Below are 17,712 nucleotides of genomic sequence, written 5' to 3' on the forward strand. Positions count from 1 at the left end.
CCAAACTTTGGTTTATTATGCATATCCTGAGGTTAATAATATTACCTAATTTCTAGTTTCATAGACCTGCTTTCAATATTAACTGGGATGATGTGTAAGTTAGCACTCAGGAAAATATTGGTTATTTTTATTGTTAATTGTGGAATTTGCATAGGCCATCTTTGTTGACTTATATGCAGACATTTTTACAGGGCATCTGTGACATCTTTGAAGTTTTAACATTTGTGATTTTAGATCTATTTCTCTGCCACCCCCAGTGCCATCTTTTATGGTGCATATTTTATTAAGTTTTCTGGCTGAATGACTTCTTTTTTATAAGGTACTTTAAATTATCAAAGCTCCTTCATCTAGGTAACGTCCTTTGACTGCCACAAGGACCCCAGCAGTGTGGCACGGAAGAAAGGCCTATCCTCCTGCTGCCGACAAGGAAACCAAGGCAAAAGCAGATGGAGTGGCTCTCCCAAAGTCACGTGAGGGTGTATCGAATTCCTGCTTGAGCTGGTAAAATTACTGTTTAATTATCAGAGCCTTATTCATTGCAGGGACTCAGAAATAGGCACAGGAAATCAATTTCAGAAAATCAGTCAGCAGTAACTGAGTTTTCAGTGAGTTGGAAAATCAGACTGAATAATTAACCGCCAGACATGGGCCGTGAAACCTAGACATGCACATGGAGGGGTTTGTTTGTTTGTTTTTTATCTTGTGAATTCTGCTTTCATATGCCATTTGTACACAGAATGTCAAGGACACTCACAGTCATTTCAAATTAAGGTCATAAGTTTTTATGGTTGTTTAAAAAAAGTGATTCCACATTTCCATGTGTCTTACATTTTCCCCTTTAGAAGTATGGCAAATTCCTGCCCCTAGGAATGAGTCATAAACCCCTTCCCCAAAAGTGGGGATCTTCTCCCTGCCCCTTGTAGCCATTTCTAGAAGGACATTCTTCTTCCTGTGGGGAGATTCCTTTTTGGTTTTTTCAATTCTATCATGACTTTTGACACTAGGACAGAAACCCAATGATAATCAGACTTCCAGAACCAGTTGTAGGTGCTGCCTCACATCCTCTTGGCCTCCACCTTTCTCAGCCACTGCCACCCCAAACAACAGCACAGCTCCTGTGTGGCCCCTGGCATTTTTCTGTCCTGGTCTGCTCTGATTCAATGTGTGGGACTGGGGATAGCTGCAGGAACACCCAGCCCTCAGGCACATGAAACCTGGAAGTGTGTGGGGGCAGCACCCCTCATGGCAAACTTTGTCTGACAAAGATGGAGGCTGGTGGACAATTTTGAGATGTAGCATATGAGGCTTCTCAGTTGTCCATGCCTGGCTGACCATGGTGATTGCCAACTAGTAAATGTACTGTTAGAATGGCTTCCTTCTTTCCCCATTTCACTGTCCCAGCCACCCACATCTTATTCTTGGTATTGTTTCCAAAACTAAACTAACTGCATGCAAGTCCTTGTCTCCAGCTGTGCTGGGTGAGAGAGCAACAGGAACCCAGGTTGGTTTTTATTTTACTCTGATCCAAATACATCTGGGAAGGTCAACAGTGTCATATTGTTTCCCCAATTCAAATGACATCTATTCTTGATTCATCCATTCAAGAGGGCATATGGTAATAGTGAAGAAAGCTCTAGAAAAGGAGCTTCTAGCTGGAACTCGGTTCCAGTTTTGCCAATAATTAGTTATGTGATTCAAGCTGCATGATTTAACCATTTGGACTTCAGTGCATGATCTGCAAAATAAAGGAGATGACTTGACAACATTTCCAAGATCCCTTCCAGTTCCATGACTGCATATTATGAAATAAAAGCATCTGGGGGACAGTTCTCCTCAATAACCCCAGGGGTTGTTTTGGCTAAAAATATGGCAATACTCTGCTGCAACTTCAGACAGACAAGGGAATCAGACCCCTGAAGGGCTAGATTAGAGAATGCGCAGCTATTCAGTACCTCCAAAAACAATAACGCTTACAGAAAAAGAGCAAGCCAGCTTCTTCGGGAGTCAGCAAACATTAGCTGAGGCTGCAGCATTAAGATAAGAAGAGAGTAATGAGAAAACGACTGGCAACCAACTTCCTTGACTGCACTCCCATGGTCACTGGGTGACTCGTCACATCCCTAACAGGTCTTGATAAATGGACTCCAGTGGGGAGATTTTTTTTTTTTTTTCCTCCTTTAAAAGTTACTTGGAGACTTAGCTTGGGAAAATTCTTCTACTTTGAGAAAAAAATAACACATACCCCACAAGTGTCAGGGACAAGAAATAAAAGCATTAAAAAGATATAGGCTTTCCATAAATCCCAAATCAAAGAGTATCAATCCAGGAAAAGATGGAAGGTCATGATTGTTAAGTAAACCCAAGGGCCACAAAACATGCAAAGTAAATAGGTATGAAAGCAACTGAAATTGTAGTTCTCACCACGTATATGACAGTTAAGATATTAAATCAGAATTATTATCTCAGAGGTGGTATTATCTCTGTTTTACACAGGAAGAAGAGGCTCAGAGAGGTAAATAATTTGTCCGATGATATGCAGCTAGTTAGCTACAGAGCTGGAATTTTTGTTTTTGAAGTTTATATTTTATATTATTAAAATAAATATTTACTAAGCTAATACATGCACATAGTTAACAAATCAAGCAGCACTAAAAGGCATAAATAAAGTAGTGGTTTTTTTGTCCTTTGTATTTTTGATGCTTTAATTTGATTGTTTTTATTTTGGCTATCATGTTCTTAATTTCAAGAGCAATCTCCATGGTTGCTCCTATTATTATTTTTAAAAGCATCCCATTCTTGTTTCATAGATGCAATACCTTGGTTTTTCAAGGACATTAACAACAGTTTTTTTGTTTTCTTATATGTGCCCCGCTATCCCCTATTGTTTTTCTCTTAATTCCATTTTCCCCCTGTTTGTTTAGGCCTCTGTTTTCTCATACTGGAGGCTTATAAAATATCATATGATTCTTGACTGTCTCTGTGTAAGTAATATTAAAGAATTAAAAGCTAAGTAGGAGTTGTCTCTATGTGTGTGTGGTGTAGGGGTGGGGGAGTGGGTAGGGTTGCTAGATAAAATACAGTAAGCCCAGTTAAATTTGTGTTTCAGATATAAATTCATTTTTAATATAAGTATGTCTCAAATATTTCAATGAACAATTATCCATTGTTTATCGGGAATTTAAATTTAACTGGACCTTCTGAGTACCAGGGATAAATCCCAGGGGCAGTTGATGTGAGCCACATCCCCAGCCCTTTTTAATATTTTATTTAGAGATAGGGTCTTGCTGAGTTGCTTAGGGCTTCGCTAAGTTGCTGAGGCTGGCTTTGAGCCTGCAGTCTTCTTGCCTCAGCCTCCCAAACTTCTGGGATTATAGGCACGAGCCACTGTACCTGGCTGGCTCTGAGTTTTCAATATGTACTGCTTCCATCTTACTGAGCTCCCTCTTTTGAGTCCTGCATCCTATTCCCACCCTATACTTCTCTTGGGTCCAGGGTCCTTTTACTCTCTGTAGAATGGACCTCTGGCTCTCTGGGTAAGGAAAGGGGACTAACCTGGCCATGTTGGTGGAGGACATGATGGGCTCTGAGTATTCCATAAACTGGCTTGCTGGCCCTCTGCTTGCCTTTAGCTTTGAGTTCACATCCACCTTTCATAGAAGTTTTGTCTCAAAGTCCCAAGATAGGTTTTACGGGGCAAACTAGTTTGCTCTCTAGAGCCCTCCTTGTCTGTGGATCCTGCTTTCTATTTCCTCTCTTCTAGGTCACCTACTGTGGCAGTTGCTAGGCCTTTCATTTTCCACAAATGTATTGGCATCTTCTGTCACTTGCTGTGTGACATTTATCTTTCAGATTTATGCCTTTTTAATATTAAATTTATTGTCATTTTTGTAGACTTTTAGGAGGGAAAAGACATAGATGCTTGGGCTCAATACATCAGATTTTACTTAGAAGATCAGAGTGAGATTTAAATTCATGCAAATATAACTCCAGAGCTTTTATTACCCCCACAATACCATGTAAGTAATCCGTTCAGCAGAATCCAACAATAAACACCATGGCAATACTGCTAATTGTCTACCCCAATATCCCTCCTTCCTTCCTTCTTCAGTATTAGAACTCCTGGTTTTTAGATGGGCATATTGTTCCCCAGAATAGGCTTCCTTTCCCAACCTTCCCTGAAGCTAGGTATGGCAAAGTAACTCAATTTTGACCAGTGAAATATAAGTTGAAGGGCGATGTGACAGTTTTCAGAACATTCTCCTAGACAGCTTACATTATCCTTTTGTTCCTTTCTTCTTTGTCCCTCCTTTTTCCTGGTGGCTGGAATGTGGACATTATGGCTGGACCTTGAGCAACTATCTGACAGAGAGGTGAAGACCATGTGTTGAAGGTGACAGTATAGAAGAGTTGGAGGAGATCAGGACCCTGAGGACTTCACATACCTCCTCTACCACCTCCAGAGCTCTGATTTACTAACTTCTTTTATGTGACAGAGAAGTAAGTCACTGTTACTTTGGGTTTTCTGTTTCTCACCATTGAACCTAATCCTAAATGACACAATGCCAAAGTGCAGGAGGATTTAAAAGGGAGTAACATAGAACTTCCTAGAAAGGTAGATGAGATGAACTTAAGGATGGGCAGTTCAGCCAGATTGGGAAGGGGAGGGAGAGGATTCCATGAGGGAACGCTGATATGACAGTGGCTACTCGGCAGTGTTTCAAATGGTGATCTGTAGACCACTCTGCTGTAAGTTGACACATCATGTGGAGGAGAAGTGGAAGATGAGAATGAAGGAAGATCGGGACCAGATAATGGAAGGCCTTGGAAGTTGAACCAAATTTACAACTTTCTTAGAAGGTAAGGGAGACACTGGAGGTTTTTTGAGATGGAAGTTAAAAATATAGGTCTAAAATGTGAAGGGGTAGAGCGAAGCATTTCAAAGTCTTCTTAATCAGGTAGTAACCTATGCCAAGTTAACACAGAAGTGAGGCCAGTGGAGGAAAAAAAAATGGGTTCAAGAACTCACATGTAGAAAAAAGGGGAAGGGCAAGTTATAAGGGATCTGGAAAAGAAGAGAGAAACAGCTGGATGTTGAGGGAAGCAAAGGAAGCAGAATTGACAAGGAAAAGTCCATAAACCTTCAGATATCTGACAAAGCCAGAAGATATCAGGGTCTTGGTGATTACTGAGAACACAATTTTGATAGAATGTGGAGGTGAACTCTGCTCTCTTCTCTCATAATATGAATGCATACTAAGAAAATAGAGTAACTAACATGCTCTGTTTATCTAAAAAAAGTAGTGAAATAAACACAAGTTGAAAAGCAATTAAAGATCTTCATGGATTCAGGTGAAATAACTTGATAAGGGGGAGAAATTGTTTGGTCTTTAACATAGGAGACGACTGTGTATGTCAGAAGAGGGAGACATTTTCAGGTTGCTAAAACAGGTGGTACCTGAAGGAGCACTGGGAAAGGGGGAGATGGAATTTTCTCTGAGAGAGAGGCCTGAACTGTAGAAAGAAGGGAGAGCCTTCTTCTGAAAAAATAAATGGAGAAACCCAATGTGAAGTTTGGATTTCTAGCCAATCTTTCATCAACAAATAGTTTTCATCAGCATCGTCATCATTATCAGTGCCATTATAGATCCATCATAATAGTCTAAAATGGCAGTTTTAGACAGTATCTAAAATAAAAGTGACCATCATTTAGTTTCAAAGTCAAGAGTTCCAAACAAGGTTCATAAAACAGAAAAAAAAAAAGATATAAACCTTGCCATTGTATCCCAAAATCTCTTGGCTTATATACACACACCCTAATGAACTTCAAAGGAAAGAACAACATTAAGAAATTTAGCCCTTTTACACATTGATATCAGTGCTAAAATAATAAGCAACCCCCAATCTGGACCTGAAAATTAATTATAAGAAGGAACTTTAGATATCCATTTGTCAAATAGATCAAATGCCAATACCTACTCAAAGTACAGCGTGAGGTCTGTTGCTAATATTGACTGCTTCAAAAGCTGCATAAGGTCACTATATTCCTGGGAGGACAAATTAGCAAAGATGTTGTGGCCCTGTAATGAGAGAGTAAAAAGTCACAAAAGACATCATTAACCTGTGGTTGTTGATTACATGTTTTTCCTATATTAATGGGAAAAAATGAAAAAAAATCGTTTTTAAAAAGCTTAATAAAATTTCATACAAATATAGATTCCTTGGCAAATACAGCAAAGCCAGAAAGTGAATCATATTTGAGGAGTTCTACTGTGGGGCCTTTATCATGTGTTTTGTGTCAAAGGGAAAACTCTGAAAATGTTTGAACTCCTCTTATGAATGTTTGTGCCAACAACTCCACCCAACTGCCTGTTTCCTACGGAATCATATAGTTGAGAAGTTGGCAAAAAATTGGTAGTCTTTTTGACCCTTCAATGAATACTAGTTTCACTACTAAAGTTTAAACTGGCATTCTGGAGATATTGACTGGGGCAGTAAGTGGCTTGAAGGAAGATAAAAAGCCATTAGATAATGGGGACATTGGGCAACATCTGGAGACATTTTTTAATGGTCACAGCAGGATAGGGGTGTTACTTGTATTTAATGGGAGAGGCCAGGGATGTGGCTTAACATCCCATAATGCACAGGAGACTCCCCACAACAGACCAACCTGGCCCAACCTATCAATGCTGCTGAAGTTGAGGGACCCTGCATTCAACTGTTAGGACCTACTTTGATGAAGGGTGTAGTAGATTAAACTTGTACAATGAATAGTTACTGAATAGCTAGGATATATAAGCCATTGTTCTTAGAACAATGTTCTTATAACAGCGGGACCATAAAGATGACTTTACCCAAGAGAATTTGTGATTGCAGCTTTATCTCCACATCTTTGAAAACCATTCTTGTCTTCATAAAAATTTGCTTTTCTGTAACGTAACCAATAATTCACTTAATTTGCTTTAAAAGTTAGGACTTGCTGAGTGCAGTGGCACATGCCTGTAATCCCAGTGGGTTGGGAGGCTGAGGCAGGAGTATCAAGAGTTTAAAGCAGCCTCAGCAAAAACAAGGCATTATGCAACTCAGTGAGATGCTGTCTCTAAATAAAATACAAAATAGGGCTGTGGGATGTGGCTCAGTTGTCCAGTGCCCTGAATTCAATCCTTGGTACAAAAAAAAAAAAAGTTAGGACTTTTAATTTTTCAGGTTTTCTCAGCATGGAATATGAATTTGTAAGCCTGTGGCCTGGAAAACAGACCAATTTTAACCTAGTGTTGAGAACCAAGAGATGGTAGAGAAGGAAAGGGGCAATGGGACTGCCTATCATTTGTTCTTCAGTGAGAAGAAAATTAATTCTTTCAGGAAAACAGAATATCAATTAGTAAATCATCTCTTACCAGACACTAGATGATAATCTGCTTCCCTGAATTAATTTATCTCATTGGGTGAACCCTCCACTCCTTAGACTAGAGTATATTGGTTCCACCTGGGACCAGGTCCAATATTAATAATAATTTCCAAATGAACTCTTTCAGACCCTTAATTTAGCCATTAAGAAGAAGACAAGTAACTAAAGGAATGCTACACCATAATTCTGCCCAGGTTTTTCTCCAGGAGAATTACCCTATAGGCTAATCACAAGTGGGTATTCCGGGCCTGGGAAAAAAAATGGCCAGAAGCTATAGAAAAACAGACACCCGGATTGAGCCACACAGCCTCCAGTGAAAGAAAAACAGCCTTGAGCAGCAAGAGTTAGGAAAAGTTAACATTCAGACAAGGGGAAAACTGCTCTGAACTTGAGGATCCTGGTTATTTGTAAGGGTGTACATTTTACTGCTTTTAAAGAACTTAAGTAACTAATATGATTTCCAGAGAACAGAGTGACAAAGCTAACCAGATCAGCTTTCATTAAAAAAGAAAAATCCATTAATTTGCATCAGTGCATAGTTTATATGCAAATTTGCCTTGCACAGTGCCTCAAGGTTTGGTCCCTGAAGTGGAGTTGAATTTTCCTGAAACACCGCTTCTACCCTTTGTTTAGGGAGGCAGTGAGAGTGGAGCTGATGGAAAGAAAATTCCTCAAGCCACCCCGAGTTGTTTGTGCTTGTGCGTCATTTGGAAAATGGGCAATAAAGTTGCCTGCATTTCTGCCATTCTAATGGGCAGGACAGAAGGGGACACGGCAGTACCAGGGCATTCAGTGTTGCACAAAGCAGATGCTCAGTACAAGGCTTCATTACTATCCATTGCTGTTACTCATTAGAACCCAGAGTGAAGGACGATCAATGTGTTATGTCTGTATCAACGCAGATTCCAAGCGACTGGGAAACTTACATCTGTTTTTAATCCTTGTTATTAGGAAGGTGGGGCTTTTTGGGGTCAGAGGTATAAATACACCACGTTTGCCAGTAAAGTAAAGATAGTCTGAGCTAAAGTGCTTCCTTTCCTCTTCTAGAGCACTCGGCTAAAATGTAGCTTTCATAGGAAAATTCCACAGTTGCCAGCATGCTGGCTAACTGAGAGCCTAACCTTGGGTATTTCATTCCCAACTGAAAATACATCGCCCTCAGCAGGCTGGCCCTGCCCCAGCCTGTATTCACGTTCTGGAGCGTTGACTCTCCTTTATGAGGTCGAAGGCTTTCGTGATATTGCAAAAGACAAGCTTTCTCAAAATAGTCTGGAAGAAAAAAAAATCCTCCATATTTAATGATGCTATTCCAGCGAAGCAGGGCCTTAATGATGATAATAATAATAATTAATGGCACAGCTAGAGAACTGACAAATAATGGGGAACAGATGATCCCTTCTTGGCCTCAAAAAAAAAAAAGTCTGTACGCCTGCAGAAAATTAAACAGATCCTTTCCAAGCAATTTAAAACTAAGACGCCTCAGTCAGAGTCAGTTCACTAACTGTCTCTGTTTTTCTCCGTGGAAAGCTAAAAGTATAAAATTCCAACTACTTCTGACTCCTGCATTGCCACAGGAAGCAAAATAAGGCATATGGCATCAGCCCTGGGTCTTATTTTTAGTTGTAGTTCTCACTTTCAAACTGGTCCCACCAGCAATTTTAAATTCTTTTATCTTTTATAGGTTTCTTGATTGTGCTATTAAAGTGTAACTTTCTCACTCTGTTTTTGTTTCACCATCTTTTTTTTTTTTTAATTTTTTATTGTTGGCTGTTCAAAACATTACATAATTCTTGATATACCATATTTCACACTTTGATTCAAGTGGGTTATGAGCTCCCATTTTTACCCCAAATACAGATTGCAGAATCACATCAGTTACACATCCATTGATTTACATATTGCCATACTAGTGTCTGTTGTGTTCTGCTGCCTTTCCTATCCTCTACTATCCCCCCTCCCCTCCCCTCCCCTCGCCTCTTCTCTCTCTGCCCCCTCTACTGACATTCATTTGTCCCCCTTGTATTATTTTTCCCTTTCCCCTCACTTCCTCTTGTATCTACTTTTGTATAACTCTGAGGGTCTCCTTCCATTTCCATGCAATTTCCCTTCTCTCTCCCTTTCCCTCCCATCTCTCATCCCTATTTAATGTTAATCTTCTTCTCATGCTCTTCGACCCTACTCTGTTCTTAGTTACTCTCCTTATATCAAAGAAGACATTTGGCATTTGTTTTTTAGGGATTGGCTAGCTTCACTTAGCATAATCTGCTCTAATGCCATCCATTTCCCTGTAAATTCTATGATTTTGTCATTTTTTAATGCAGAGTAATACTCCATTGTGTATAAATGCCACATTTTTTTTATCCATTCATCTATTGAAGGGCATCTAGGTTGGTTCCACAGTCTTGCTATTGTGAATTGTGCTGCTATGAACATGGATGTAGCAGTGTCCCTGTAGCATGCTCTTTTTAGGTCTTTAGAGAATAGACCGAGAAGGGGAATAGCTGGGTCAAATGGTGGCTCCATTCCCAGCTTTCCAAGAAATCTCCATACTGCTTTCCAAATTGGCTGCACCAGTTTGCAGTCCCACCAGCAATGTACAAGTGTACCCTTTTCCCCACATCCTCGCCAGCACTTGTTGTTGTTTGACTTCATAATGGCTGCCAATCTAACTGGAGTGAGATGGTATCTTAGGGTGGTTTTGATTTGCATTTCTCTGACTGCTAGAGACCATCTTTTAAAATGGCTCGGGGTTTTCACAAAATGGGAATGTTAGGCCACTTAGTACCTGGATCCAGTCACTCATTGTGCTTTTCTAGGTTCCTAAGGAAGGCAAGATCAAGCTCTGATGACCGCAAGTGAGTCTGCAAAGTCTCCTAATCAATAAGGAAACCCAAATGAATCAGCACAAGAAGAATTTGAACAAGGTTCTCAGTCAGGCATCTGAAAGATCCCAAAAAACCACAAAGGCCTGATAGTTTGACTTACATGTGCTTCTCTTTTTCTTCGTGTGGAACTACAAAGAAAGAGAATTAGGAACAGGATATCTGGTCCTCTGTGAAGGGGAGAAGTGGAGCAGGTCGTACCTCACTTTGAAGGATCATCACAGCGTGGTTAAAATGGTGATGCTCTAAGGTAGCAGAGGTTCCATAGAGTTGGGCCAGCGCAGAGCCGCTCCTGAAAGAGGACCGAAGACTGAGTGAGCAAGGCCCTTCACCTTGACCCTCCCCACACCAGCTCTTTGTATTGAACTGCTTTTCCTACATGTGACAAAGAACTGTAAGCAGGTACTTTCTTGGGTAACTGTGTATCTTATCATCTCTTAAGTAGACTGTTCAAGAATTTTCTGTGTCAGGCTGGATGCTGCAGATATGTGACTAATAAGGTACAGTCTCTGCCTCTAAGATATTTACAGATGAGCAAGAGAGATGAAACATGATCATAAGAAAAAAATAATGCACAAAACAATAATACAAATACTAAAATGTTCCAGGTCCACTCTAAGTGCTATGGTGGTGGGAGGCAGGATTTCTGGCTCTGAGATCAGTGTAGTCTTCCTTAATTAAAACTTGTATGTGTTCTGAGGGTCAGAGCACCTCTCTTACACCAAGTGTATTTGACTTTCCATAGGAAAAGACTTTGTGAATATTCTGCAGAGTTCACTTTATACATTATATGTACGATGTTGAAGCCCTTCTGTTATGGTTTCCCAGCCACCAATCACATTGAGATAGCTCTGTAGAATTCCGCAAAGTTTCCTGGATTTGGAGTAAAATTTTAGCTCTTCCTGCAATTGGTAGAGTAATATCATTTGGACAGTGACTTGGCCTCTTTACGGCTCAGTTCCTTTGTCTCCAAAATTATGATAGTACCATCAACCTCACCTGTTACTTAAAAAAACTATAATAAAATATTTAAAAGTGCCTATCATAGTGTCTGGTATGGAGTAGATTATAGTCTATATTGATTTTAATCAAGAGTTAAAATAGGTATGAATATTTCCATCTTAAATCAAAATTATACTTGAAGGGATTGCTTTATCTGTAAATTTTGTTTTTGTAGAACAACCCATCCCTGAATAATGTTAAATTCAATAAAGTGTTCATTTAAAGAGTTAGGATATCTTAGGAGATGAGAGAGAGGCCAGAGAATCCTCCAGTTTAAAGGGAAATCAGGGATCCTGAGGATCATCTAGGTCCTTGTGTACCTTTCTTGCCTTTTATTGCAGGGGCTTGGACATTGAAAGGAAAATTTGTCCTTAACTTGGAAATACTGTAGATTGACAACTCACAGCCTGTCCTGAACAATGTGAAGGATTTCAGTCTCATGCTTCAATCCCACCTTCAGTGTGAGGCAGTCTAAGACCTCAGTTAGTTTCTGGGGTACAGAGGATCTGTGATCCTCGGAAAGATCAGAGCTGACCATTATGTTAGGAGAAATAGCAAGGCTTGTTAGAGTTAGTAAGAATTATGATGAAGAGGGCTAGCAAGAAAGGCATGAGATTTTAATCAGATATATGTTATTTCTTTAAAATTGCTTTAATCTATATCATCTAAAAGTAAAAATTCATTAGGTCAATCTTAAATGAATTAAGATTTAATGTTAGTTACTAACTAATCTTACATAGAGTTCATTTCTATGAAAACAATGCTTCTAAGGTAACATAGCTAGCTAGTATCAGTTCTAGATTTGGATCCAAGTTTTTAAGCTTCTTCTCATTGTCTAATGAGAATGATAATTATAACAGACATTTCTGGTGTTTGATACTCCATTTTAACAAGGTGGTTGTTGCCAATGAAAGAAGATTTCAAAATTTAATTCAAAATTCTACTAGTGTAACTGCTAACCACAAGCTCAGATTCCTGTGGTTTGAGACTCTCAATCAGCCATGCTCAGATACACCACACTTACTGAATGATCAGTGAATCCTCATGACAGAGTCTTGATGAGAGGTAGACTCAAGATACAAAATATTATCTTTTTATTTATTCATGTTGATTGAGCAGATTCCATACAAGTTAAATTAGCTAGATGGTGACAGTTCTCTTCAATTTTTTTTCTCAGGATGAATAAGGCGTGTTTTCTCCTTTAACCAAGGGACATCTTATAACAAGCAAACTGAAGCTCCCTATGACACAATTCTCTCTCTCCCCCATGTCCAAGTGGCTCCTGACCAGCTGTACTTCATTCAAGGGCCCTTAGGGTATTTATGCAAAAACAGCTATGTGACTTCCATGGTTTGAGCATCTTCCTCATCAGATTCCCTTTGTTCCTTTCAGTAATTCCATCTTACATTCTGCCTGCCTTCACACAATTCTGACTCAATTATAGAAGATAGGTAGATTTTGCAACTGGACCATATTAATGCATGAATGTGCAGGAAGACATTGTGATTCATGCATCCATTCATCCATCAATCATTCATTCAATTCAGCCAACAAGCACTGATGACTATTATTATGCCAGGCCCCAGGCTGGAATAGGAAGATACATGACTCATGGCTCTTATCTTCAGGAAGCTCGCAGTACATTTTAATTGTGCTGGGGACTTTCTCTGACCAGTCTTGCATTAAAAATGCTCACCTTTCTGCAGCAAGGTGCCATGTTAGCATCCAGAGGATGGAGTTTGGTACTAACTCTACTTTCAGTTTTCTATAGTAAAATGAGTTAAGCAAGACTATTTTCATATGTATCTCTTATTTACTCTATTAGATTCTGTCCCTGTGGGAATTTCAAACAAACCTGTCAGTGCCTCATTCTCTGGCCAGGCCCTATTGAGAATGCTGCTTACACCTATCATTACATACTGTGCACTTCTTGGGACCACCAAGAGTGAAATCCAGAGTCATAATCCTTGACTCAAGTGGTAGAAAGTAAGCCTATCTGTTAGGATGAGCTTATTGAAATGTGTTCCATAGAATACTAGTTTCTCTGGAATGTTAAGTAGCATGAAGGGCAGAAATAAAACAAGGATCCATGATCAAATAAGTTTGGGAAATGCTTGCTTTAAAAATTTAAACTGTTTCTATATTGTGGGATTTCTCAGAGGCCTCAATATGTAAAAATACACTATTGTGATCATGCAGAAGGGGGATATTATCCACTCTTAATTGAGCCATTTTAATTTTAAAAGAGGCCACTTCTTCCATGTAATATTTTTGTGTAAAGGCATATCTCCACTTCTTCAGGTAAAACATGAAAATGAAACCCAAATCAATCACATATGGAATAAACTGATTTTGACATCATATCTCATGTTAGTTGTCTGTGGTAAATATATCATCATATGTAGCAGTGAAAATATGATTAGATATATGTAGAGTGTGAGAGAGGAGAGAAAGCACAGAACATTGATACATGTGAGTATCCATGATGTGCTATTGATTAGGTCATCCTAAATACTCAAGTTTTTCATTTTTGGACAGGCAGAACACCAAGGAAAATTTAAAAAAGAAAAGTCAAAATAAAAATTCTCTTTCTACAGGCACCAGGAAATTGAAATGGACCTTCATAACTTCCCTAGATATTCGCATTCTCTGAAAAAAGACTTAATAGCAGCATGCAGCCATGGCTTACAGGAAAGTTTAAAAAGGAAAACTATGAAAAGTAATTAGGAAATTGAGAGTTGTTGGGAGGTGGTGAGGAATGGGATTAGGCTGTCATGGCAGATTAATGTGCCCCAGTATTTCACTTCTGGGACCTGGCCGAAAGCGACAAGATGGGTTTTCATTCCCAAGAAATGAGTATAAGAGATTATGCTAGAAATGAATAGAAGAAGTCTCCTAGGAGAATATACTACAAAGCTGCTCGGTACTGATATTTAATCATCGGGGGCAGCTGTAATAGAGAGGGGGATGAGTGGGGAACGCTGTCCCTGGAGAAAACAGGGAGAGGTGTGAACAGAGCAATTTCAAGGCCCCATGGTACTGCTGCCCTCTTTACCTATTGATCATTCACAGCACGCACTCTAATGCTTAAAAATTAAGAATAAAATATGAAAATGCAGAGGTTCACTTATCAGAAAGGCTAAGAGTATAAATCAAATTGTACTCTAACTAAAGTCACACTTTTATTGTAGAGGCATTTTGCATTTTATATAGTAATTTGTCCCTTGCTAAATGTCTCCTGTTTCTTTATAGCCTTATATATGAAAAAAGGTAGCATATGCTTTGCTACATAATAATTGGTGCATTTAAATTCCATTTCCAAATCACTTGAAAGGCTGAAATTACACTGTGAACCCTTGAAGAGAAGGGACTGTCTACTGTCTGTCCTTATTTTTCCCACAATGCCTAGCACAGGGCCTTGAACACAGAAACTCAATTATGGTGGAAAAGAAAAGGAGAAAAGGACATAGGTTTCTTGCTAAGAATCTTCTAAGCAATGGTATACTTTCTGAATGAATCCTATCCTAGTCAATATAAAGTTAGTTTTCACCATGATGTAAAAAGTCTTTTTCAGCATTCTTTATCAAAGGAAGTCTTAACTGAGGTTAGGTGATACTGATATTAAGTGTCTTAAGTTCAAAAGTGACTCCATTAGGTAGGTGCAGGGCTGATGGACATACCATGAGCTGATAAATTGTGTTCAAGGTTAATTATCCTGAGACACACATCATACCATATTGGAACAAACAGATTTGATCATGTGACATTAGGATGCAAAAAAAAAAGAAGGAAGAATTGAAATCTAGTATCAATGACAATACCGTCTAATGTGTTGTAGAAGTTGTTGAGTCTTATACCAATGACCTGACGTCAGCTTCATTCTTTTTTTCCTTCTCTCTCTCAATCTCTATCTCTATCTCTATCTTTATCTCTCTAGACTGGCTTTCTTTTCTTAAACCACTTGGGATGTGGTCATCATAGCTTTCCCAATATGGTAACCTTAGGTCCCAAGTCTGTATGAACCTGCAGCTTGCATCCCTCAATATCATGGTAATCCAACTCCCAAATCCTGGGAGTTAAAATCTGATTGGTCTAGCTTTGATTAGGTGTGTACTCTTGGTCTAAACAGCTGACGGATCAAGCTACCTCTTTTTGTGTGAGGCACAGGCCCTCTGACCTGGGAGGGGGCATTATTATCTGAGTACAACTATTATGCACTTCGCTATTAAAAGAACTCACAGGTGCTCACTCTTGGTTTACAGACTTGATTCTAACACATTTAGCTCTTCTTTATGCAGTAAGTGGTAGAATGGTAGGGTAATGGAGAGAAGGTGAAAGGGGAAGATACACTGTTGATGATACCATTATCGGGGTGGGGGGCGGAGAGGAATCCTTAAAAAAAATGAAATGCAGAAACAAGAACTCAAATAAGGAACTGTCTGAGACTCTATAATGAAAGCCTGTATGGTTCACACTTCAGTGGTATCCATGTTTTTAGTGTAACATCAAACCTATGTGTATGAAACTATGTTTTATAGTAATCCATAAAAGGTTATATGTATTTAAGAAATCAGGAAATTCTATTGAAAAGACATATAAAATAAGATAAAATTCATTCATGCATTTATCATTCACACATTTAGCAAGCATTTACTGTGTGCATATTATGTTCCTGGCACTGTTTAGTTGGTACTAAAGAAGAAGGGGATTTGCACTTATAAATCAGCAATTAAAATGGAGCAAGATGCACACTTTTGAAAAGGCTTAGTGAGGCCATTATGAAGGCATAAAAAATTGACAAAGGGAGGCCGCATCAGGGAGCCCCAGGAGTGATGCAGTCAGAAGAGTTTTGGGGAAAGAAGAGGAAAGTCATTCCACACAGAGAAAATATCACATTGAGCATAGGAGAAATGTGAATTAGCAGGACCCCACTGAGAGCTTCCCCTATGATCCTTGAATCTGGTACATAGATGCCTAGGTGGGGTGGACTAGGGTGAGTGGGTACTAGGTCAGAGAAATGAGCAAGATCCTGATTTGGGCATTAAGGTGCTAAACTAAGGATTCGAACATTGCCCTCAAAGTCACAGGAAGCCCATGGATGACTTTCAAGCAGAGGAACAGCCTGATCAGCTTTGTGAATCGATGAGGATTGTATTCTGGAGTGTCTGGAGATTACAGGAGAATTGGGCTCTTGTTTTCAGCAATCATGAAAGAGGCAAAGAGGTAGTTACAGTAGTTACAGAGGCAGTGCATGTTGAGGAGGGGTACCAAGAAGGGAGTCTGGGTGACTCGCAGATTTCTGGTGGGGTCCCATCACAGCAATAGAAGAGAAAGAGACATGCATGAAGAGGAAGATTGGGAATGAGAAGACTCTGGGACTCTGGGACTTTTCCCACTCACTTTTCCAAAAGTGCCTGGACATAACCTGTGAATTATGGTTCAAAGAAACAATTTGGGTTTCATCAGTAGATGGGTGGAGGCCCCACATGGGTGAGAAAGAGCAGGAGAGGGACAGGGGACAATATCAGCAGTGAAGGCCAGGCAGGGGCAGAGGGCTTGAAGCAAAGGAGAAGGAAGGCCATAAAAGAAGATTAAAATCTTTGTGAGAAAAAGGAAGATCCCCTGAACAGAAGGAATGGCAAAACATGTCTCATGGCAAGAGCCAAGAATGGACCACAATAAAAAGGTCTAGAAGCTTTGGGGAAAAGGTGACATTACTGATGGTAGTTTCAGATAGAACTGGAACTAGAAGGGCAGGGTTTGGAGGGGAGTGAAGACAACAAACCCAGAAAACCCTCCAAGAAGCTTGAGTGGGAAGGAAAGAATGAAAATTAGAACTTAAGCTAGAGGAAGAAATGAGGATTGAGGTAGGCTTTTTCAAGATGGCGGAGAAGTGTTCATACGACCAGGATACAGAGAGCCAGTAGAAAGGAGGAGGTAGATACCAGGGGAGAGAGAGAGGGATGGTGCGAGGTCCCAGAGGAGAGAGCAAGGAAGGCATCCAAAGCAAAGGTGGAAGGGTCAGCCTCAGACCAGGACAGCATTTTCACTGAGATAGGAGGGAAGGAGGAAAGGATGGGATGGATAGATAAGTTTGTAGGTGGCAGGGGAGGAAATTGAGTGAATTCTCGATTGATGGCCTCAATTTTCTCTGTGATGTAGGAGGCAAGGTGATCTGCTGAGTGGGGTGGGGGAGGTCGGAAGCAGGGGATGGTTTAGGAAGTGTGGACATTTGGTGTATGTAACCTCTAAGAGAAATAAAGGACAGAGCTGACTGGAGATATAGAAAGATTGGCAGGGAATGCTGAGCACTCAGCTGAGTTGGTTGAATAGATTCTGATGTGTTTCAGACTCTCACAACTGTGACATTTCCCCTCAAAGCCTTTACAAGTCTAGGAAAAGTGGCAAGAGATTGAATTGTGA

General features: G+C 39.8%; 1 protein-coding gene across 2 annotated transcripts in view; it reads right to left on the reverse strand.

Moving 5' to 3' along the window:
- Nucleotides 1–17,712, reverse strand: part of Pde11a (phosphodiesterase 11A) — a 381,408-nt gene that overhangs the window by 60,043 nt on the left and 303,653 nt on the right. For both annotated transcript variants that reach the window (XM_048808008.1, XM_048808009.1), the window contains exons 14-15: nt 10,489–10,579; nt 5,977–6,077 (exon numbers count right to left, since the gene is read on the reverse strand). In XM_048808008.1, the coding sequence (XP_048663965.1) occupies nt 5,977–6,077; nt 10,489–10,579 (192 nt within the window). The remainder of the gene's footprint in view (nt 1–5,976; nt 6,078–10,488; nt 10,580–17,712) is intronic.

This window comes from Marmota marmota, unplaced genomic scaffold (assembly GCF_001458135.2).
Source record: "Marmota marmota marmota unplaced genomic scaffold, marMar, whole genome shotgun sequence".
Classification (NCBI taxonomy): Eukaryota; Metazoa; Chordata; class Mammalia; order Rodentia; family Sciuridae; genus Marmota; species Marmota marmota.